The sequence below is a fragment of the Salmo salar genome, chromosome 02, assembly GCF_965601325.2.
Source record: "Salmo salar chromosome 02, fSalSal1, whole genome shotgun sequence".
NCBI lineage: Eukaryota > Metazoa > Chordata > Actinopteri > Salmoniformes > Salmonidae > Salmo > Salmo salar.
Genome location: NC_138292.1, coordinates 53,224,077 through 53,249,087, shown reverse-complemented (window position 1 = coordinate 53,249,087; position 25,011 = coordinate 53,224,077). Strand labels below are relative to the sequence as shown.

General features: G+C 45.0%; 1 protein-coding gene across 1 annotated transcript in view; it reads left to right on the top strand.

Annotated features, from left to right (window-relative positions):
- The window catches only part of LOC106586133 (nidogen-1), an 86,082-nt gene that overhangs the window by 3,495 nt on the left and 57,576 nt on the right, over nt 1-25,011 (top strand). The window contains exons 2-4 of the mRNA XM_014173026.3: nt 19,159-19,461; nt 19,885-20,117; nt 20,410-20,885. Coding sequence (XP_014028501.2) covers nt 19,159-19,461; nt 19,885-20,117; nt 20,410-20,885 — 1,012 coding nt within the window. The remainder of the gene's footprint in view (nt 1-19,158; nt 19,462-19,884; nt 20,118-20,409; nt 20,886-25,011) is intronic.

Sequence of the window (25,011 nt, the reverse complement as noted above, 5' to 3'; positions counted from 1 at the left end):
CCAAACACAGTGTACCTAACCTTCTTCAGAGGCACTGCACTGCATAAAGGAGGGCACCTTTGCAGACTTCCAGTGAAAGACGACAAGGCGGCGAGCTAGCAGCTAGGCAAATGCTATTGCATTCGCCTAATGCGTGGTAGCATTCTGGTCTAGGGGAAGTACCCCAAAAATGGCAGGGAACTGGTTGGGACTAACAGTTGTATTACACATATGTGAGAATGCCTCAAAAATGGGGTCCCAGAAGCCACTCAAAGATTGGCATGACCAAAACATGTGTCCCACAGTCGCTGGACTCTGGTGGCATCTCAAACACTTGGGGTCCACATTTGGGTATATTTTTGCCAATCTGTCATTTGAGTAATGGAGACGGTGCAAAACTTTAAACTGAATGAGCCCATGCCTTATGCAAAATGATGAGGTGTGGATACGTTCAATACTATGTTGCCATATATCATCGGGTAGCTCGCCACCCATGCCTTGCTCCCATGCAGATTTTGTATTTGCCAAGGAAGACGGATTAATGTTATGTATTATGTCGTATAATCTGGAGATTGTGCCCTTCAAATACTGGTTAAGATCTAAGCCCCTTTCAACTGGACACTTAGTGGGCTCGAGCGGAGTTTGCAGATATCTAAAAAAGTGGGTATTGGGAATTTTAACCCAAATGTGTTGTCAACAAATAGGTCACAACAAAAACACCAGACCGTTCCTATGCCAGAACTAGAATGCTGTGTCAATCTGTGACGCTGGGAAGAGATGATTAGATGTTAATGGAGAGAACTAAACTAAACTACAGGACTGTTTTGCTATCACAGACTGGAACATGTTCCGGGATTCTTCCGATGACATTGAGGAATACACCACATCAGTCACTGGCTTTATCAATAAGTGCATTGAGGACGTCGTCCCCACAGTGACTGTACGTACATACCCCAACCAGAAGCCATGGATTACAGGCAACATTCGCACTGAGCTAAAGGGTAGACGTGCCGGACGTGCTTGTTGCACCCTCGACAACTACTATGATTATTATTATTTGACCATGCTGGTCATTTATGAACATTTTAACATTTTAACATTTTAACATCTTGACCATGTTCTGTTATAATATCCACCCTGCACAGCCAGAAGAGGACTGGCCACCCCTCATAGCCTGGTTCCTCTCTAGGTTTCTTCCTAGGTTTTTGGCCTTTCTAGGGAGTTTTTCCTAGGGAGTTTTTCCTAGCCACCGTGCTTCTTTCACATGCTTTGCTTGCTGTTTGGGGTTTTAGGCTGGGTTTCTGTACAGCACTTTGAGATATCAGCTGATGTACGAAGGGCTATATAAAAATACATTTGATTGATTGATTGATAGAGCTGCTGCTTTCAAGGTGCGGGACTCTAACCCGGAAGTTTACAAGAAATCCCTCTATGCCTTGCGACGAACCATCAAACAGGCAAAGCGTCAATACAGGGCTAAGATTGAATCATACTACACCGGCTCCGACGCTCGTCGTATGTGGCAGGGCTTGCAAACTATTACAGACTACAAAGGGAAGCGCAGCCGCGAGCTGCCCAGTGACACGAGCCTACCAGACGATCTAAATCACTTCTATGCTCGCTTCGAGGCAAGCAACACTGAGGCATGCATGAGAGCATCAGCTGTTCCGGACGACTGTGTGATCACGCTCTCCGTAGCCGACGTGAGTAAGACCTTTAAACAGGTCAACATTCACAAGGCTGCGGGGACAGATGGATTACCAGGACGTGTGCTCCGGGCATGTGCTGACCAACTGGCAGGTGTCTTCACTGACATTTTCAACATGTCCCTGATTGAGTCTGTAATACCAACATGCTTCAAGCAGACCACATAGTCCCTGTGCCCAAGAACACAAAGGCAACCTGCCTAAATTAATACAGACCCGTAGCACTCACGTCCATAGCCATGAAGTGCTTTGAAAGGCTGGTAATGGCTCACATCAACACCATTATCCTAGAAACCCTAGACCCACTCCAATTTGCATACCGCCCAAACAGATCCACAGATGATGCAATCTCTATTGCACTCCACACTGCCCTTTCCCACCTGGACAAAAGGAACACCTATGTGAGAATGCTATTCATTGACTACAGCTCAGCGTTCAACACCATAGTACCCTCAAAGCTCATCACTAAGCTAAGGAACCTGGGACTAAACACCTCCCTCTGCAACTGGATCCTGGACTTCCTGACGGGCTGCCCCCAGGTGGTGAGGGTAGGTAACAACACATCTGCCACGCTGATCCTCAAAACTGGAGCTCCCCAGGGGTGCGTTCTCAGTCCCCTCCTGTACTCCCTGTTCACCCTCGACTGCATGGCCAGGCACGACTCCAACATCATCATTAAGTTTGCTGACGACACAACAGTGGTAGGCCTGATCACCGACAACGACGAGACAGCCTATAGGGAGAAGGTCAGAGACCTGGCCGGGTGGTGCCAGAATAACAACCTATCCCTCAATGTAACCAAGACTAAGGAGATGATTGTGGACTACAGGAAAAGGAGCACTGAGCACGTCCCCATTCTCATCGACGGGGCTGTAGTGGAACAGGTTGAGAGCTTCAAATTCCTTGGTGTCCACATCAACAACAAATTAGAATGGTCCAAATACACCAAGACAGTCGTGAAGAGGGCACGACAAAACCTATTCCCCCTCAGGAAACTAAAAAGATTTGGCGTGGGTCCTGAGATCCTCAAAAGGTTCTACAGCTGCATCATCGAGAGCATCCTGACCGGTTGCATCACTGCCTGGTACGGTAATTGCTCGGCCTCCGACCGCAAGGCACTTCAGAGGGTAGTGCGTACGGCCCTGTACATCACTGGGGCAAAGCTGCCTGCCATCCAGGACCTCTACACCAGGCGGTGTCAGAGGAAGGCCCTGAAAATTGTCAAAGACCCCAGCCACCCCAGTCATAGACTGTTCTCTCTACTACCGCATGGCAAGCGGTACCGGAGTGCCAAGTCTAGGACAAACAGGCTTCTCAACAGTTTTTACCCCAAAGCCATAAGGCTCCTGAACAGGTAACCAAATGGTTACCCGGACTAGTTGCATTGTGTGCCCTCCCCCTGCGCTGTTTGTTGTCATACGCTATGTATGAAATAATTTGGCCCCTTAGATATGCTTTTAACGACTCCCACACAGTAGAGTGAGACACGTCAGTGGTGCAGTTGATTTTTTTATTTTTTATTTCACCTTTATTTATCCAGGTAGGCTAGTTGAGAACAAGTTCTCATTTACAACTGCACCCTGGCCAGGATAAAGCAAAGCAGTTCGACAAATACAACAACACAGAGTTACACATGGAATAAACAAACATACAGTCAATAATACAGTAGAAAAAGTCTATATACAATGTGTGCAAATGAGGTAAGATAAGGGAGGTAAGGCAATACATAGGCCATAGTGGCAAAGTAGCTACAATATAGCAATTAAACACTGGAGTGATAGATGTGCAGAAGATGAATGTGCAAGTAGAGATACTGGGGTGCAAAGGAGCAAAATAAAAAAATAAATACAGTATGGGGATGGGATAGTTGGATGGGCTATTTACAGATGGGCTATTCACAACAAGCCTCCTTCATTCACGCCGCCAAACTTACCCTAGTAAAACTGACTATCCTACCGATCCTCGACTTCGGTGATGTCATCTACAAAATAGCTTCCAATACTCTACTCCGGAAACTGGATGCAGTCTATCACAGTGCCATCCGTTTTGTTACCAAAGCCCCTTATACCACCCACCACTGTGACCTGTATGCTCTAGTCGGCTGGCCCTCGCTACATATTCGTCGCCAAACCCACTGGCTCCAGGTCAACTATAAGGCTATGCTAGGTAAAGCTCCACCTTATCTCAGCTCACTGGTCACCATAACAGCACGTGCTCCAGCAGGTATATCTCACTGGTCATCCCCAAAGCCAACACCTCCTTTGGCCACCTTTCCTTCCAGTTCTCTGCTGCCAGTGACTGGAAAGAATTGCATAAATCGCTGAAGCTGGAGACTTATGTTTCCCTCACTAAGTTTAAACATCAGCTATCTGAGCAGCTAACCGATCGCTGCAGCTGTACATTGTCCATCTGTAAATAGCCCAACCCAATCTACCTACCTCATCCCCATATTGTTTTTATTTACTTTTCTGTTCTTTTGCACACCAGTATCACTACTTGCACATCATCATCTGCGCATTTATCACTCCAGTGTTAATCTGCTAAATTGTAATTACTTCGCTACTATGACCTATTTATTGCCTTGCCTCCTCACGCCATTTGCACACACAATATATAGACGTTCTTTGTTTTTCTATTTTGTTATTGACTGTACGCTTGTTTATTCCATGTGTAACTCTGTGTTGTTGTCTGTGTCGCACTGCTTTGCTTTATCTTGGCCAGGTCGCAGTTGTAAATGAGAACTTGTTCTCAACTAGCTTACCTGGTTGAAATAAAAAATAAAAATGAGACCCGGAATGATTTAGATTGGTTCCCCCACACCAAAATGGCATGAAAAGGGGTGTGAGTAATGGGAGAGGAAAAGATCTCCGTATGGCCCACCAGAGTACTCGCTCCTACCGGTGAGCCTGGTCTTTTAGTGGACAGGTGGAGATTAAATTACCAGTAGTCCCGCAATGCGGGCAACTCTTAGTGTGAAGCCTGTATAGCCGTTCGGCTGGAGACAGCCTAGCTCTGCCTAGTTGCATTGGCTTGGGAAGAGGTGAATCGGCTGACTTCAGAGACTCTCGGGGGAACTCGGGTAGCCTCGCGTTCTCTCGGCAATGGAGCCGTCGGGGACTTCCGGGATGCCTCGGAAGCGAGGTGGAATCCTTGAGCAGCGAGTGAAATCGATTCTCCTCTCCTTCCTTTGTTCCTGTAGTTGCCCATCAATCTGTATGGTCAAGGCGATGAGCGAGACGAGATATGTCGGTAGTTCCCGGGCTGCAAGCTCATCCTTTACTTCCTCCGAAACTCCGTACAGGAACATGTCGAACAGCGCTTCCGGGTTCCAGGCACACTCAGCTGTGGAAATCCACCACATTGTCTGCCACACTGCGGGAGTCTTGCCGAAACTGGAGTAACTTCCGAGCAGCCTCTCTCCCGGACAATGGATCATTGAAAACTTTCTTTACCTCCGCCACAAACTCCTCCAGACTGACTGCTGTTCCCATACTGCCGTAGCCCAGGCGAGAGCCCTCCCGGACATTAGTGTGATGAGGTACGCTATCTTAGAGTGGTCCGAGGGGAAGGAGGAGGGCTGCAGCTTGATGATGAGGGAACACTGAGCGAGAAATGACCGACAGGTGCCCGACTCTCCATCAAAGCGTTCCGGGGGAGGTAAGCGGAGTTCCCGGGAAACCGGGGTGGCAGGGAAGGCGGCGCTGCTAACAGCCGGGTTACTGACGGCCTGGGAGGTTACCGTCGTGGTAGGCTGCCTAACAGACAACCCGCAGACTTGCTCCTGCAATGTGTTCAATGCTCGGTCATGGCATTTGGCCAAGGTCTGGAACCCTTCCATCAGACTATGAAGCAACTCCTCGTGCCTTCCAATGGTGGCTCCTTGGGAGGAGATGGTGTTGCGGAGCTGGTCCGAGTCTGCTGGGTCAGTCATGGCCAGTTCGTACTATCACGTTTTAGGGAGGACCCAGATGCAGATAGTGTCGCAGTAACAAAAGCTTATTAGTAGAACAGGGGGCAGGCAAAACAACAGGTCAAGGGCAGGCAGAGGTCGGTAATCCAGATCAGAGTCCAAAAGGTACAGAAAGGCAGGCAGGGTCGGGGGAGGCAGAATGGTCAAAACCCGGGAAAACTTGAAAACAGGAACTAGAAACAGACAGGAGCAAGGGGAAAATGCTGGTAGGCTTGACGAACAAAATGAACTGGCAACAAACGAACAGACAAGGTATGATTGGTATACAGAAGATAGCCCTATTTGGTAAAAGAACAAGTCCATACTATGGTTAGAACAGCTCAGATAAGCAAAGAGAAACGACAGTCCATCATTACTTTAAGACATGAAGGTCCGTCAATACGGAACATTTCAAGTGCAGTCGCAAAAACCATCAAGCGCTATGATTAAACTGGCTCTCATGACAACCGCCACAGGAATGGAAGACCCAGAGTTACCTCTGCTGCAGAGGATAAGTTCATTAGAGTTACCAGCCTCAGAAATTGCAGCCCTAATAAATGCTTCACAGAGTTCAAGTAATAGACACATCTCAACATCAACTGTTCAGAGGAGACTGTGTGAATCAGGCCTTCATGGTCGAATTGCTGCAAATAAACCACTACTAAAGGACACCAATAATAAGAAGAGACTTGCTTGGGCCAAGAAACACTTGCAATGGACATTAGATCGGTGGAAATGTGTCCTTTGGTCTGCTGAGTCCAAATTGGAGATGTTTGGTTCTAACCTGTGTTGGTGAATGGATGATCTCTGCATGTGTATTTTCCACTGTAAAACATGGAGGAGGAGGTGTTATGGTGTGGGGGTGCTTTGCTGGTGACATTGTCTGTGATTTATTTAGAATTCAAGGCACACTTAACCAGTATGGCTACCATAGCATTCTGCAGCGATACGCCATCCTATCTAGTTTGGACTTAGTGGGACTATCATATGTTTTTCAACAGGACAATGACCCAATACACCTCCAGGCTGTGTAAGGGCTATTTTACCAAGAAGGAGAGTGATGGACTGCAGCATCAGATGACCTGGCCTCCACAATCCCCCGACAACAAAATTGAGATGGTTTGGGATGAGTCGGACCGCAGAGTGAAGGAAAAGCAGCCAAGTGCTCAGCATATGTGGGAACTACTTCAAGACTGTTGGAAAAGCATTCCAGGTGAAGCTGGTTGAGAGAATGCCAAGAGTGTGCAAAGCTGTCGTCAAGGCAAAGGGTGGCTTTTTGAAGTATAGCAAATATAAAACATATTTTGATTTGTTTAACACTTTTTTTGGTTACTACATGATTCCATATGCGTTATTTCATAGTTTTGACGTCTTCACTATTATTCTACAATGTAGAAAATAGTGAAAAATAAAGAAAAACCCTTTAAAAGAGTAGGTGTTCTAAAACCTTTGACCGGTAGTGTGTATATATATATATAATGCATGTTTTTTCTGTTCAGTTTTGATGGAATTTCTTACTAAACCACCCACAAAAATCCCAAAATGTTTTAATGCGCGACAGCAAATGGAAGAAGAAAAACTTTTGCAAATGTTGTATGGTCACTGATGTAAGTTTGTTGAAGATAAATCAGTGTCGTTTTCCTGCTGCCCTTCACCGTCGCGTTGTTGTGTGTCATCTGTAAGCTTAAGCAACGAGTTCTAAAGTCTGCTTTCCTCCCACCAAACTCTGCTCCCACACCCCTTGTGCATGTGGGATTTCCCCTTCACTCTCAATCCCGGTCTGTAGAGCTTCAGCAGATGCCGAGAGCCACCCCTACCTCCATCCTTCGCTCCCTCTCTCCCTCCCTCTGTTTCTTCCCTCTTTCCCTCTCCCCCTCCTCTGATGTGCAGGTCGAGGCTGTGTTGCTCTAGTCAGTGCCTTTCCAGCAGTCCCAGCAGCTGTCTTTGAAATTGCCCCCGACACACTCACACACACACACACTTCCGGGGGGGAATGTTTAGAGCTTGGCAGAGGGGTAGAGGGTGGATGTGTGTGTGTGAGTTGGGGGTCAGGGAGTTGAATTCTTTCAGTGCTCTGTAGGAGTGGGAGAAGAGTGGGTTTGTCCATTAGTGTGTTTGTTCAGGAAGAAAAAACAATTATTTTGGTATTTTGCGACTTGTTATATTCTGGGTGTTAAAATGCATTCTCTAACTCAGTGAACTTCTGACAAACTATATAGTGTTATCTTTAGAAAAAATGTACAGTTCTGTAACATACAGTTCATACTGTACACTGGGTGAACAAAACATTAAGAACACCTTCCTCATATTGAGTTGCACCCCCCCCCTTTTGCCCTCAGAACAGACCTCAATTCATCGGGGCATGGACTCTATAAGGTGTCAAGCGTTCCACAGGGATGCTGGCCCATGTTGACTCCAATGATTCCCACAGTTATTGATACACATGGGAAACTGTTGAGCATGAAAAATCTAGCAGCGTTGCAGTTCTTGACACAAACTGGTGCGCCTGGCACCTACTACCATACCCCGTTCAAAGACATTTACATTTTTTGTGTTGCCGATTCACCCTCTGAATGGCACATATACAGTACTCAATCCATGTCTCGATTGTCTCAAGGCTTAACCTGTCTCCTCCCCTTCATCTACACTGATTTAAGTGGATTTACAGTTGAAGTCGGAAGTTTACATACACTTAGGTTGGAGTCATTAAAACTAGTTTTTCAACCACTCCACAAATTTCTTGTTAACAAACTATAGTTTTGGCAAGTCGGTTAGGACATCTACTTTGTGCATGACACACATCATTTTTCCAACAGTTGTTTACAGACAGATTATTTCACAATTCTAGTGGGTCAGAAGTTTACATGCACTAAGTTGACTGTGCCTTTAAACAGCTTGGAAAGTTCCAGAAAATGATGTCATGGCTTTAGAAGCTTCTGATAGGCTAATTGACATAATTTGAGTAAATTGGAGGTGTACCTGTGGATGTATTTCAAGGCCTACCTTCAAACTCAGTCCCTCTTTGCTTGACAACATGGGAAAATCAAAAGAATTCAGCCAAGACCTCAGAAAAAAATTGTAGACCTCCACAAGTCTGGTTCATCCTTGGGAGCAATTTCCAAACGCCTGAAGGCACCACGTTCATCTGTACAAACAATAGTACGCAAGTATAAACACCATGGGAGCACGCAGCCATCATACTGCTCAGGAAGGAGACGCATTATGTCTCCTAGGGATGAACGTACTTTGGTGCGAAAAGTGCCAATCAATCCCAGAGCAACAGCAAAGGACCTTGTGAAGATGCTGGAGGAAACAGGTGCAAAATTGTCTATATCCACAGTAAAAGGAGTCCAATATCGACATAACATGAAATGCCGCTCAGCAAGGAAGAAGCCACTGCTCCAAAACCACCATAAAAAAGCCAGACTACGGTTTGCAACTGCACATGGGGACAAAGATTGTACTTTTTGGAGAAATGTCCTCTGGTCTGATGAAACAAAAATAGAACTGTTTGGCCATAATGACCATCGTTATGTTTGGAGGAAAAAGGGGGATGCTTGCAAGCCGAAGAACACCATCCCAACCGTGAAGCACGGGGGTGGCAGCGTCATGTTGTGGGTGTGCTTTGCTGCAGGAGAGACTGGTGCACTTTACAAAATAGATGGCATCATGAGGAATAAAAATTATGTGGATATATTGAAGCAACATCTCAAGACATCAGTCAGGAAGTTAAAGCTTGGTCGCAAATGGGTCTTCCAAATGAACAATGACGCCAAGCATGGTTCCAAAGTTGGACAACAAAGCCAAGGTATTGGAGTGGCCATCACAAAGCCCTGACCTCAATCCTATAGAAAATTTGTGGACAGAACTGTAAAAGTGTGTGTGAGCAAGGAGGCCTACAAACCTGACTCAGTTACACCAGCTCTGTTGGGTGAATTTTGGCCCATTCCTCCTAATTTATTGTGGCAAGCTTGTGGAAGGTTACCCAAAACGTTTGACCCAAGTTAAACAATTCAAAGGCAATGCTACCAAATACTAATTGAGTGTATGTAAACTTCTGGCCCACTGGGAATGGGATGAAAGAAATAAAAGATGAAATAAATCATTCTCTACTATTTTTCTGACATTTCACATTCTTCAAATAAAGTGGTGATCCTAACTGACCGAAGACAGAGAATTTTTACTAGGATTAAATGTCGGGAATTGTGAAAAAATGAGTTTAAATATATTTGGCTCATGTGTAAGTAAACTTCCGACTTCAACTGTAACAAGTGACATTAATTAGGGATCATAGCTTTTACCTGGATTCACCTGCACAGTCTATGTCATGGAAAGAGGTTCTTAATGTTTTGTACACTCAGTGTATATTAAAGTGTGCCTTATTTAATATAACAGGCTTTTAAAATGCAATGTTGGTGCACAATTTCTACTTAAAATATCAAAGGCACTCTTTTTTGTGGAATGACCCAGGTAAAGCATTTTTCAGTGGGAATCTTAAGGATGAATCCACGAACAATGCCATTTTTAGACTAACACATCTGGAAAGTTGGACAGGAGGCAAGACTGCTTGGTTCGTCTTCTCACTTTCTCTCTCTCTCTCTTCTCTATCTAAAAAACAAGTGCTTGGTTTGTCTTCTCACTTCCTCCTCTCTCTGTCTTTCTCTCTCTCTCTCTCTCTCTGCTTGTCTTTCCCCTCAACTGATAATTATGATCCCAGGAGTCTGTATGATGTAATCAATATGCGGTTCCTGTTCATACCTCTCAGGAAAGCGTTCTCAAAGATAACTTTACAGCCTTTACAGCGTTCTTTGCATAACTTTACAGCCTTGAACTTCACAGGACTCTCTTGGGTCCGCTTTTCCAGACCCAGAGTAAACCTATATTCCTGGACAATATTTTTTTAAACCCACCTATCCAGATTAAGACTGTCAGATTCTCTGTTGAGCAGGCTTTCAAAACCCAGGAGTGGCTTAATTTTGGTTCGTGGAAAGGGTCTCCTAAAATGATATTGGTAATGCCTACGTGCTGCTTTGACTTTAGAAGGGCTTCCTCTCTTATCAACCTCTGGAGGACTTTAAGCCAAATTCTGATAGCCCCTGTCTTGTCACATTGCAGCCAAGCAACTCCTGCACTACAGGTGTTTTCTTCAAGTCAAATACCTGCTGTGAGGGCGGCTATTCACCCAGATGCTTTTGTCATTCATGCGTTCCTTTGGATGAGTTGTCGTTTAGAGACGAGCCAAGGGCCGAGCCTGAGAGTCTGAACCACATGTAGTAGTGTAGTCTAGATTCTCCTTTGGTCCAAACCAAAGTCTATTGCCTGCTAATAATAATAAAATAATAATATATGGTATTTAGCAGGCGCTTTTGTTCAAAGCGTCTTTCAGTCATGTGTACATACAAGTCTCATGTATTTAAATCAAGTGTTTAGTCTAAAGACAAATAGTTTAAACATTATTTGAAATCTTTCAAATAGTTTAGCCAGCTAAATCCCTCCGGCTTTTCAAATTCATTCAACTGGATGGGAGAATGGACTTAACATTGGTTTAGATCCGCTCTTTCTCCTTGTGCTGTAGGTAGTTGTTATCCGCCGTTTTCTCCAGGTAGTTCCACTCAGATAAAAACAAAACCTTTTTTTTTCTAGAGAGAGCAAGCTAATTTCACAAGTAATTCCAGCTAGAACTGGGATCAAGTATTCAAAATCTGTCAAGAACTATGTGTGTTTGCTTGCGCCTGCCATGTGCTCTTTTGAGACATCAATTGGTTCCATTGTGCCAGGCAAGCTCAGTCAAGCACAGATAAAGGAGTTGAACGTTTTTTAAAGGACAGCTAAACTATTTGAAGGATTTCAAATTATATTTGAACTATTTGTCTTTAGGCTAAACACAGTTGATTTAAATACATGAGACTTGTCAGATGTGAATTGGGTCGCAATGCTTCTTCCGTTGTAGCAAACGCACATGAGGCTTATTGCTTTGATGGCTGGTAGCTAGTATAAAGTATAGACCATATATTGTGTTCCCTACAGGTTATTGGAAAGAGCAGAAGCTCTGAACTATCCGTTCAGAACCCAGTCTTACCTACAGGTTATGGGAATTGTGGTCGTTTAGTATTTCTCCAGTAGGTTTCCTGAAGGAGAAAGCCTCCACTTCTATGTCAAAGATAATAAAACAAAAACACTATAGTAAATACTGTGCCTTCAGAAAGTATTCACACCCATTGACTTTTTCCTAATTTTGTTGTGTTTACAAGGTGGAAATAAAACGATCTACACAAAATACTCTGTAATGTCAAAGTACAAAAATTCTAACTTTTGTAAACAAAATATGAAAAATATATTTCTAGGTAAGTCTCGAAGAGCATTGCACACCTGGATTGTACAATATTTGCTGCACATTATTTTTCAAAATTCTTCAAGCTCTGTCAAGTTGGTTGTTGATCATTGCTAGACAGCCATTTTCAAGTCTTGCCATAGATTTTCAAACTGATTTAAGTCAAAACAGTAACAAGGCCTCTCAGGAACATTCTATGTTGTCTTTTTAAGCAACTCCAGTGTAGATTCGGCCTTGTGTTTTAGATTATTGTCCTGCTGAAAGGAGAATTTGTCTCACGAAGTCTGTTGGAAAGCAGACTAAACCAGGTTTTCCTCTTGGATTTTGCCTTTGCTTAGCTCTATTCCGTTTATTTTTATCCCAAAACATGTCCCTAGTCCTTGCAGATGACAAACGTACCCGTAACATGATTGTCACGCCCTGACCATAGAAAGATGTTATTTTCTATGGTAGAGTAGGTCAGGGAGTGACAGTTTTTTTTCTAGTTTAGATTTTCTATGTTATGTTCTAGTTTTTGTATTTCTATGTTGGGTTTTGTTTGGGATGATCCCCAATTAGAGGCAGCTGGTCATCGTTGTCTCTAATTGGAGATCATACTTAAGTAGGTGTTTTTCCCACTTGGGTTTGTGGGAGATTGATTTTGAGTTAGTGTATGTTTCACCTCTGCGTCACGGTTTGTTGTTTTTTGTTCTTTAGTTTATTTGTATGTATTGCATAGTTTCACAGTTTAACAATAAAATATGTGGAACGATAATCACGCTGCACTCCTTCCTACGACAACCGTGACAATGATGCTGCCACTACCATTCTTGAAAATATGAAGAGTGGTACTCAGTGATGTGTTGTATTGGATTTGCCCCAAACATAACGCTTCGTATTCAGGATATAAAGATATAATTGTTTTTGCCAGTTTTTTTTTACCCATCTACCAACAGGTGCCCTTCTTTGCAAGGCATTGGAAAACCTCCTTGGTCTTTGTGGTTGAATCTGTGTTTGAAATTCACTGCTCGACTGAGGGACCATACAGATAATTGTATGTGTGGGGTACAGAGATAAGGTAGTCATTCAAAAATCATGTTAAACAGTATTATTTTACACAGTGAGTCCATGCAACTTATTATGTGACTTGTTAAGCTAATTTTTACTCCTGAACTTATTCAGGTTTGCTATAACAAAGGGGTTGAATACTTATTGACTCAAGACATTTCAGGTATCATTTTTAATTAATTTGTAAAAATCAAAACAATTCACTTTGACATTATGGAGTATTGTGTGTAGGCCAGTAACACAAACTCTATTTTAAATACAGGTTGTAACACAACTGTAAAAAGTCAAGGGTTGTGAATATTTTCTGAAGGCACTGTACTACAGTACTTTCCGCAAAAACACAACAGTAAATACTACTGTATACTACAGTATGTAAAAACACTACAGTAAATACTACAGTATAGCACAGTCCACAAAAACACATTAATTACTATAGTATATGAACAAAAATTACAATACTACAGTATTTACTGTAATGTTTTTGCAGTACAAATCAATAGTAAGAAGGTGTTCCTAATGTTTGGTATACTCAGTGTATCACAATACAATATAGGTCAACGACTCATATCCATATTTCACAGTATAGGTGTCACGATCGTCGTACAGAGCGGACCAAGGCGCAGCGTGAGTTGAGTTCCACATATTTATTTAACGTGAAACAAACAACAAATAAAGAAACAACGAAACGTGAAGTACTGAAGCGCACACAGGCAACTAAACAAAAACAATATCCCACAAAACACAGGTGGGAAAAAGGCTACCTAAATATGATCCCCAATCAGAGGCAACGATAAACAGCTGCCTCTAATTGGGAACCATATTAGCACCAACCGAACAGCTAGATAACCCCCCAGTCACACCCAGACCTGAAACACCATAGAGAATTCACAGGGCTCTCTATGGTCAGGGCGTGACAGTACCCCCCCCAAAGGTGCGGACTCTGACCACAAAACCTAAACTATATGGGGAGGGTTAGGGTGGGCAACTAGCGTCGGTGGCGGCTCAGGTGCGGGACATAGCCCCTGCCCAGACCCCAGATCCGGCCATGGCGCCGGGCTGAACGCCGTGCCTGGACTGGGCACCGGCGCAGAGGAAGGCTCCGGCCCTGAAGCGGTACTAGACACCGTACCTGGACTGGGCATCAGCGCAGAGGAAGGCTCCTGCCATGGAGCAGGACTGGACACTGTGCCTGGACTGGGCATCGTCGCAGAGGAAGGCTCCAGCCATGGAGCTGGGTTGGATGCCGTGCCTGGACTGGGCACCGGCGCAGAGGAAGGCTCCGGCCTTGGAGCAGGACTGGATGCCGTGCCTGGACTGGGCACCGGCGCAGAAGAAGGCTCTGGCCATGGCACCGGCGCAGGAAGCTCCGGACCGTTGACCGTCACTGGAAGCTCCGGGCACATGACCGTCACTGGAAGCTCCGGACTGTGAACCGTCGCTGGAAGCTCCGGACTGTGAACCGTCGCTGGAAGCTCCGGACTGTGAACCGTCGCTGGAGGTTCCGGGCTGTAGAGGCACACTGAAGGCCTAGTCCGTGGAGCTGGCACAGGTTTCACCGGAATAGGGAGACGCACTGGAGGCCTGGTGCGTGGAGCCGGTACAGGTTTCACCGGACTGATGACACACACTTCAGGGTGAGTGCGGGGAGCAGGCACAGGACGTACCGGGCTGGGGAGGCGCACTGGAGGCCTGGTGCGTGGAGCCAGCACAGGTGGCACCGGACTGATGACACGCTCTTCAGGGCGAGTGTGGGGAGCAGGCACAGGACATACCGGGCTGGGAAGGCGCACTGGAGGCCTGGTGCGTGAAGCCGGTACAGGTTTCTGGTGACGCGCACTTCCGGGAGGGTACGGGGAGCTGGCACAGGACTCACCAGACTGCTAACAGGGTCTTCAGGTCAAATGTTGTGCAGAACACACCTGACCAACATCTCTCTCTCTCCCAACTTCTCCATCGCCTCCCTGATGGTCTCTGGCTTTTCAGGACGAGTGCGGGGAGCTGGCACAGGACGTACCAGACTGGGGAGGCACACTGAAGGCCTGGTGCATGGAGCCGGCGCAGATGGCATCGGACTGGTGTCACGCTCTTCAGCACGCCTGCGCTGCAGCATACTCCTCGCCAAAACCTCTCTCCGGTATCCCTCATTGAACTCCTCCAGAGACTCCCATTCGGGCTTTGGCACTCTCCGCTGCTCAGCCGTCCGCTCCATGTGCCCCACCCCCAAAAAATCTTGGGGTTTCTGTGGCCGCGGTCCCTGGCGTCGTCGCTGTCCCCCTATGCTCCCTCCGCCAAAGAACGGTCTCGTGTCCTCCCATGATTTCTTCCCAGGTCCAAATCTCCTTTACCTCCGTCATACGCTGCTTGGTCCTTGCTTGGTGGGATATTCTGTCACGATCGTCGTACAGAGCGGACCAAGGCGCAGCAGCGTGAGTTGAGTTCCACATATTTATTTAACTTCAAACAAACAAAACAAATAAAGAAACAACGAAACGTGAAGTAGTGAAGCGAACACAGGCAACTAAACAAAAACAATATCCCACAAAACACAGGTGGGACAAAGGCTACCTAAATATGATCCCCAATCAGAGGCAACGATAAACAGCTGCCTCTAATTGGGAACCATATTAGCACCAACATAGAAATAGAACAGCTAGATAACCCCCCCAGTCACACCCAGACCTGAAACACCATAGAGAATTCACAGGGCTCTCTATGGTCAGGGCGTGACAATAGGAGGAAATTCCCAAGCACTGACCTTAGACCAGTTTTTCTTCTCTGTTATTTATTATGATTTGACTACAGTACAGTGCATTCAGAAAGTATTTAGACCCCTTGACTTTTTCCACATTTTGTTACATTACAGCCTTATTCTAAAATTGATGAAATTGTTTTTTTCCCCTCATCCATTTATAAACAATACCCCATAATAACAAAGCAAAAACATTTTTAATATTTTTTTTGCAAACATATAAAAAACCACCAACTGAAATATCACATTTACTTAACCTCTCTGGGACAGTGGGAAGTCAGCGTCCCACTCTATTCATCAGCCAGTAGAATAGCGTGGCGCGAAATACAAAACCTAAAAAATGCAATAATTTAAATTTTTCAAACATACGACTATTTTACACCATTTTAAAGACAAGACTCTCGTTAATCTAACCACATTGTCCAATTTCAAAAAGGCTTTACAGCGAAAGCAAAACATTAGATTATGTTAGGAGAGTACATAGACACAAATAACCACACAGCCATATTTCAAGCAAGCATATATGTCACAAAAACCCAAAACACCGCTAAATGCAGCACTAACCTTTGATGATCTTCATCAGATGACACTCCTAGGACATTATGTTATACAATACATGCATGTTTTGTTCAATCAAGTTCATATTTATAAAAAAAAACAGCTTTTTACATTGGCATGTGATGTTCAGAACTAGCATTCCCACCCAAAACTTCCAGTGATAAACGGTGAGAAAATACATAACAATTATTTTAAGAATTATAGATACAGAACTCCTTTATGCAATCGCTATGTCAGATTTTAAAATAGCTTTTCGGCGAAAGCACATTTTGCAATATTCTGAGTACATAGCTCAGCCATCACGGCTAGCTAATTTGACACCGCCAAGTTCGGGGCAACCTAAACTCAGAATTACTATTAGAAAAATTGGATTACCTTTGCTGTTCGTCAGAATGCACTCCCAGGACTGCTATTTCCACAACAAATGTTGTTTTTGTTCCAAATAATCCATAGTTATGTGCAAATATCCCCGTTTTGTTCGTGCGTTCAGGTCACTATCAAAAGGGTAACGCGCGAGAGCATTTCGACACAAAACATTTTGAAATATTCCTTTACCGTACTTAGAAGCATGTCAAACGCTGTTTAAAATACATTTTTATGGTATTTTTCTCATAAAATAGTGATAATATTCCAACCGGACAATGCTGTATTCATTCAAAAAGAAAGAGAAAAAATGGCGAGGTCTCGTGAACGCGCATTTCCATTCCCTTTGTCCTCAGGCAGACCACTGACAAACTGAGTTACTATACTTTGCCCAGAGACAGGAGACGCCCCAATCCACTTTCTGGCGGCTTTATAGAGCCAATGGAAGCCTTAGAAAGTGCAACATAACCCCACGGATACTGTATTTTCGATAGACAAGCAAAAGGAGAACTACAAAATCGCAGACAGGCCATTTCCTACTTGGAATCTTCTCAGGTTTTTGCCTGCCATATGAGTTCTGTTATACTCACAGACACCATTCAAACAGTTTTAGAAACTTTAGATTGTTTTCTATCCAAATATAATATGCACATTCTCGTTTCTGGGCAAGAGTAGTAACCAGTTTAAATCGGGTACGTTTTTTTATCCGGCCGTGAAAATACTGCCCCCTAGCCCAGACAAGTTAAATATTCAGACACTTTACTCAGTACTTTGTTGAAGCATCTTTGGCAGCGATTACAGCCTCAAGTCTTCTTGGGTATGTTGCTACAAGCTTGGCACACCTGTATTTGGGGAGTGTCTCCCATTCCTCTCTACAGATCCTCTCAAGCTCTGTCAGCTTGGATGGGGAGCGTCACTGCACAGCTATTTTCAGGTCTATACAGAGATGTTTGATCAGGTTCAAGTCCGGGCTCTGGCTGGGCCACTCAAGGACATTCAAAGACTTGTCCCGAAGCCACTCCTGCATTGTCTTGGCTGTGTGCTTAGGGTTGTTGTCCTGTTGGAAGGTGAACCTTCGCCGCAGTCTGAGGTCCTGAGTGCTCTGGAGCAGGTTTTTATCAAGGATTTTCTCTGTACTTTTCTCTGTTCATCTTTCCCTCGATCCTGACTAGTTGCCCAGTCCTTGCCGCTGAAAAATATCCCCACAGCATGATGCTGCCACCACCATGTAGTAGGGATGGTGCCAGGTTTACTCCAGACGTGACGTGGGCATTCAGGCCAAAGAATTCAATCTTGGTTTCATCAGACCAGAGAATCTTGTTTCTCATGGTCTGAGAGTCGAAGGGTTGTCCAGTGAAGGCATACGTTTAGAATGTCACAGCATACAATGACATTCTAAACAATTCTGTGCTTCCAACTTTGTGTCAACACTTTCCTGTTTCAGCATGACAATGCCCTTGTGCACAAAGCAAGGTCCATACAGTAATGGTTTGTCGATCGGTTTGGAAGAACTTGACTGGCCTGCAACGAGACCTGACCTCAACCCCATCGAACACCTTTGGGATGAATTGGAATGCCGACTGTGAGCCAGGCCTAATCGTCCAATATCAGTACCCGACCTCACTAACGCTCTTGTGACTGACTGGAAACTGCAGCAATGTTCCAACATTTAGTAGAAAGCCTTCCCAGAAGAGTGGATGCTGTTATAGCAGCAAAGGGGGGGACCAACTCCATATTAATGCCTATGATTTTGGAATGAGATGTTCAACAATCAGGTGTCCACATACTTTTGGTCATGTAGTGTATAAATAAAGCAGTCAGGCCTTGTCCAGGTTGAACTGTTCCAAGATCAGTAGGGGAACCATATCACATTTAGAAGGTCTGCTCTAGAATATACTGATCTTAGATCAGTAGGGGAACCTCAGACATCTTTCACAATAGGGGGAGAGAGATGCCCCATGGTCCCCGGGGGTGAGGGGACGAGGCCTTAACTAATGTGAAGGAGAGGTCATGGCATGTTAAGATTTACAACTATTTTCACGAGGACCCTGACCGTGCTGTAAATCTGGATATTTACTTAACTGAGTTCGCAGCAGGAGAGGGTTCTCTTGAGCATGTTTGCATAGCTACAATCGCTTACCATTGTCAAAATTCCTAAGATTTCAATTCTAGTTGAAGTCATCTTGATAAAATTAACTCTCTGAACCCCACAGCCGGTCATTCCCAGCAGTGTTGGGATAAAAAGTGACTCCAATTGTATCATGGAAAGGATCTCCAATTGTATCATGGACATTGACAATTGTGAACTCAACGACATTTTGGTTCAAAAACATCATTATCCAAAAACCTATTTGAACTCTAGGCTATATTTAACTTTGGCATTATGAGAAAATGTTGAAGTTGCAGAAAATTCAGATGAAAAATTTGCATCCATGTCTTTGCTGATAATAACACATTTGTGATAATCCAATCCCAGATCAACACCAATGGCTTTCTGTCAGTAGAAGAACCCAAGGTGGAGTCTGAGTACCTGGGAAAGATGCCTGCCAGCTTCGGAATGATAGCGGTTTTCCTCGGAGATCTGGACAACAGCGACGGAGTGGGGAAGGTGTACTACCGACAGGACAGCAGGCCCTCCATGCTTCTCCGGACCACTGACCACATCAGCCAGGCATTTCCTCAGGACGACGAAATCAATCCCACCCACGCCTTAATCATCACATGGGAGAACGTGGCAGCCCACGGCGTGCCTGGTCGAGGAGATGGGCTGGACAGAAAGGTAAGGAGGACCCTCATCGCTTGGCCTAGATAGGGTCATATTCATTTTGTGTCATTTAAAATATGTCATTGGATATATTGAACAGTTGATAAACTTGTTTTAATGCCACATTGATATGGATAGCACTTGAAATTATAATTTGACACCATATTTTTTATCCACCTAATATGAAGTTGCCTAAAACCCATACATTGTACAATGTAGTTACTGGTATGGAGGTACAGTATAATTAGAGTGATGTTACTCATGGTTACATAATCCTTCCAACTGTGTTACCTGTTTGCAGTTTTTGTTGTGGGCTACATAGATTTTTTGTTGTTACATATTTAGTTCACTTTACCTATCCAAATTCAAAGGTTGTGCACTAAAGAAGTAATAGGGTGCTAGGACTCAGTTTCCCTCTTCTGTCTTTTTACCATGTAGAGAAACACCTTCCAGCTGGTGGTGGCGTCCATGGCGTCCGCCTCCTACGCCATCTTGTTCTACCCCAGGGAGGGGCTGCAGTACATCTCCACACCTGTGGCGGGCCAGAGCGAGCCAGTCCACGCTGGTTTCAGCCAGGGCCTGGTCCAGGCCTGGTTCGGCTGGAGCAGCAGCCAGGGGCCCTACTACCGCATTGCCACCGACGACGAGGCGTCCGTCAGACAGCTCTCCGAGTAAGTGATTGGCTGGTGGGTGGGCTGGTTGGTGGGTTGGTTGGGTTGGTTGATTGGTTGGTTGATTGATTGGATTTCTATAGTGTGCTTCCAGATGCTCCAAGAACTTTACATAGGCTTAGTAAGTGTTGTTCATAGAGAACTTGGTTAGGTTTCTGTCATTATGTTGACCTGGTATTTGCATAGTTACATTGCATTATGGTAATTATGTAATGATTACAATAACCTGACATATGCATAAAGCTTCTTCATAGAGGTAGGTCTCATCATGATCCATTTTGTCTTCCGCTAGGGAGACCAACTCAGGCAGGCGTGGTGTGTGGGTGTATGAGATCGGCACCTCCCCGATCTTCTCCTCCATCACCCCAGGCCAGGTCACCAACCTGTCCCCAGAGGAGGGCATAGCAGGTGGGCAGATGGAGTCCGTGCCAGAGTTTCCACCCAGAAACACTGGAGAAGAACAGGAGATTGAATTCCCTCCCTATGAGCACGCAGAGGAAGAGGAGACACCTGAACCGGAGCTGCCCCCAACTGTCCAGCCGGTCCAGTACCAGCCCAGATACCCTGTAGTCCCTGAGCCGCCCCAGCCCAGCTACCATGAGCCGACCCAGCCCAGCTACCTTGAGCCGATCGAGCCCAGATACCCTGAGCCGGTCCAGCCCAGATACCTTGAGCCTGTCCAGCCGGCCCAGGCGCAGCCACCACACTACGAGCCTCAAACCCCACAGGTGGTGGTCGTGGATGAAGATGATGACCTTGATGTTGACGGTAAGCCATGAAAGAAACAACAATTGAATCTGTGTCTGAAAATTGTGACCGGGAATAGAATCCTAGTCAAGATTGCCATGACATAAACATTGGTTTAGTTTAGTTTATTAGGATCCCCATTCGCTACTACACATGCAGCAGCTACTCTTCCTAGGGTCCACATAAAACATACAAATACAGTGGGGAGAACAAGTATTTGATACACTGCCGATTTTGCAGGTTTTCCTACTTACAAAGCATGTAGAGGTCTGTAATTTTTATCATAGGTACACTTCAACTGTGAGAGACCAGCTCACAACTTACCAACCAGTAACAATTCCGGCTCTCACAGACCTGTTTTTCTTTAAGAAGCCCTCCTGTTCTCCACTCATTACCTGTATTAACTGCACCTGTTTGAACTCGTTACCTGTATAAAAGACACCTGTCCACACACTCAATCAAACAGACTCCAACCTCTCCATAATGGCCAAGACCAGAGAGCGGTGTAAGGACATCAGGGATAAAATTGTAGACCTGCACAAGGCTGGGATGGGCTACAGAACAATAGGCAAGCAGCTTGGTGAGAAGGCAACAACTGTTGGCGCAATTATTAGAAAATGGAAGAAGTTGAAGATGACGGTCAATCACCCTCAGTTTGGGGCTCCATGCAAGATCTCACCTCGTGGGGCATCAATGATCATGAGGAAGGTGAGGGATCAGCCCAGAACTACACGGCAGGACCTGGTCAATGACCTGAAGAGAGCTGGGACCACAGTCTCAAAGAAAACCATTAGTAACACACTACGCCGTCATGGATTAAAATCCTGCAGCGCACGCAAGGTCCCCCTGCTCAAGCCAGCACATGTCCAGGCCCGTCTGAAGTTTGCCAATGACCATCTGGATGATCCAGAGGAGGAATGGGAGAAGGTCATGTGGTCTGATGAGACAGAAATAGAGCTTTTTGGTCTAAACTCCACTCGCCGTGTTTGGAGGAAGAAGAAGGATGAGGTGGAAACATCATTCTTTGGGGATGCTTTTCTGCAAAGGGGACAGGACGACTGCACCGTATTGAGGGGAGGATGGATGGGGCCATGTATCGCGAGATCTTGGCCAACAACCTCCTTCCCTCAGTAAGAGCATTGAAGATGGGTCGTGGCTGGGTCTTCCAGCATGACAACGACCCGAAACACACAGCCAGGTTAACTAAGGAGTGGCTCCGTAAGAAGCATCACAAGGTCCTGGAGTGGCCTAGCCAGTCTCCAGACCTGAACCCAATAGAAAATCTTTGGAGGGAGCTGAAAGTCCGTATTGCCCAGCGACAGCCCCGAAACCTGAAGGATCTGGAGAAGGTCTGTATGGAGGAGTGGGCCAAAATCCCTGCTGCAGTGTGTGTAAACCTGGTCAAGAACTACAGGAAATGTATGATCTCTGTAATTGCAAACAAAGGTTTCTGTACCAAATATTAAGTTCTGCTTTTCTGATGTATCAAATACTTATGTCATGCAATAAAATGCAAATTAATTACTTAAAAATCATACAATGTGATTTTCTGGATTTTCGTTTTAGATTCCATCTCTCACAGTTGAAGTGTACCTATGATACAAATTACAGACCTCTACATGCTTTGTAAGTAGGAAAACCTGCAAAATTGGCAGTGTATCAAATACTTGTTCTCAAGGATGATCAACAGAAACAGGATGCACCTGAGCTCAATTTTGAGTCTCATAGCAAAGGGTCTGAATACCTTTGTAAATAAGGTATTTCCGTTTGAAGTGTATGTAAATAGATTATACAATTGGTTCGGCATTTTCAACACACGTTTCTTAAAAAGACTAGAAGAGAAGAAGCCGATTTCTCCTCAATCAAATCAAACTTTATTTGTCACATGCGCCAAATACAAAAAGTGTAGACCTTACCGTGAAATGCTTACTTACAAGCCCTTAACCAACAGTGCAGTTCAAGAAGAGTTAAAAAATATCTACCAAATAAACTAAAGTAAAAAATAATTAAAGTAACACAATAACATAACAATAACGAGGCTATATACAGGGGGTACCGGTACCGAGTCAGTGTGCGGGGATACAGGTTAGAGGTAATTTGTACATGTAGGTAGGGGTGAAGTGACTATGCATAGATAATGAACAGAGAGTAGCAGCAGTGTACAAAACAAATGGAGGGGGGGCGGTCAATGAAATAGTCCAGTGGCCATTTGATTAAATGTTCAGCAGTCTTATGGCTTGGGGGTAGAAGCTGTTAAGGAGCCTTTTGGTCCTAGACTTGGCACTCCGGTACCGCTTGCCGTGCGGTAGCAGATAAACAGTCTATGACTTGGGTAACTGGTGTCTGACAATTTTATGGGCTTTCCTCTGACACCGCCTATTATGTACACTACCGTTCAAAAGTTTGGGGTCACTTTGAAATGTCCTTGTTTTTGAAAGAAAAGCACATTTTCTGTCCATTAAAATAACATCAAATTGATCAGAAATACAGTGTAGACATGGTTAATGTTGTAAATGACTATTGTAGCTGGAAACGGCAGATCTTTTATGGAATATCTACATTGGCCCATTATCAGCAACCATCACTCTGTGTTCCAATGGCATGTTGTGTTAGCTAATTCAACTTTATCAGTTTAAAAGGCTAATTGACCGTTAGAAAAACCTTTTGCAATTATGTTAGCACAGCTGAAAACAGTTGTTCTGATTAAAGAAGCAATAAAACTGTCCTTCTTTAGACTAGTTGAGTATCTGGAGCATCAGCGTTTGTGGGTTCAATTACAGGCTCAAAATGGCCAGAAACAAAGAACTTTCTACTGAAACTCATCAGTCTATTCTTGTTCTGAGAAATGAAGGCTATTCCATGCGAGAAATTGCCAAGAAACTGAAGATCTCGTACAGCGCTGTGTACTACTCCTTTCACAGAACAGCGCAAACTGACTCACCAGAATAGAAAGGGGAGTGGGAGGCCCCAATGCACAACTGAGCAAGAGGACAAGTACATTGGAGTGTCTAGTTTGAGAAACAGACGTCTTACAAGTCCTCAATTGGCAGCTTCATTAAATAGTACCCGCAAAACACCAGTCTCAACGTCAACAGTGAAGAGGCGACTCCGAGATGTTGGCATTCTAAGTGATCCCAAACTTTAGAACGGTAGTGTAGGTCGTGGATTGCAGGAAGCTTGGCCCCAGTGATGTACTGGGCCGTACGCACTACCCTCTGTAGTGCCTTAAGGTCAGATGCCGAGCAGTTGCCATAACAGGCGCTGATGCACCCAGTCAGGATGCTCCCGATGGTGCAGCTGTAGAACTTTTTGAGGATCTGGGGACCCATGTCAAATCTTTTCAGTCTCCTGAGGGGGAAAAGGTTTGTCATGCCCTCTTCACGACTGTCTTGGTGTGTTTGGACCATGATAGATCATTGGTGATGTGGACACCAAGGAACTTGAAACTCTCGCCCCGCTCCACTACAGCCCCATTGATGTTAATGGAGGCCTGTTCAGCCCGCCTTTTAGTCCACGATCAGTTCCTTTGTCTTGCTCACATTTAGGGAGAGGTTGTTGTCCTGGCACCACACTGACATTTCTCTGACCTCCTCTCTATAGGTTGTCTCATCGTTGTCGGTGATCACTGTTGTGTTGTAAGAAAACTTAATGATGGTGTTGGAGTTGTGTTTGGCCACGCAGTCGTGGGTGAACAGGGAGTACAGGAGGGGACTAAGTACACATCCCAGAGGGGCCCCAGTGTTGAGGATCAGCGTGGCAGACGTGTTGTTGCCTACCCTTACCACCTGGGGGCAGCCCGTCAGGAAGTCCAGAATCCAGTTGCAGAGGGAGGTGTTTAGTCCCGGGGTCCTTAGCTTAGTGATGAGCTTCGTTGGCTCTATGGTTTTGAACAGCATTCTCACATAGGTGTTCCTTTTGTCCATGTGGAAAAGGGCAGTGTGGAGTGCGATGGAGATTGGGTCATCTGTGGATCTGTTGGGGCGGTATGCGAATTGGAGTGGGTCTAGGGTATCCGGGAGGATGCTGTTGATGTGAGCCATGACCAGCCTTTCAAAGCACTTCATGGCTACCGACGTGAGTGCTATGGGGCGGTAATCATTTAGGCAGGTTACCTTCGCTTCCTTGGGCACAGGGACTATGGTGGTCT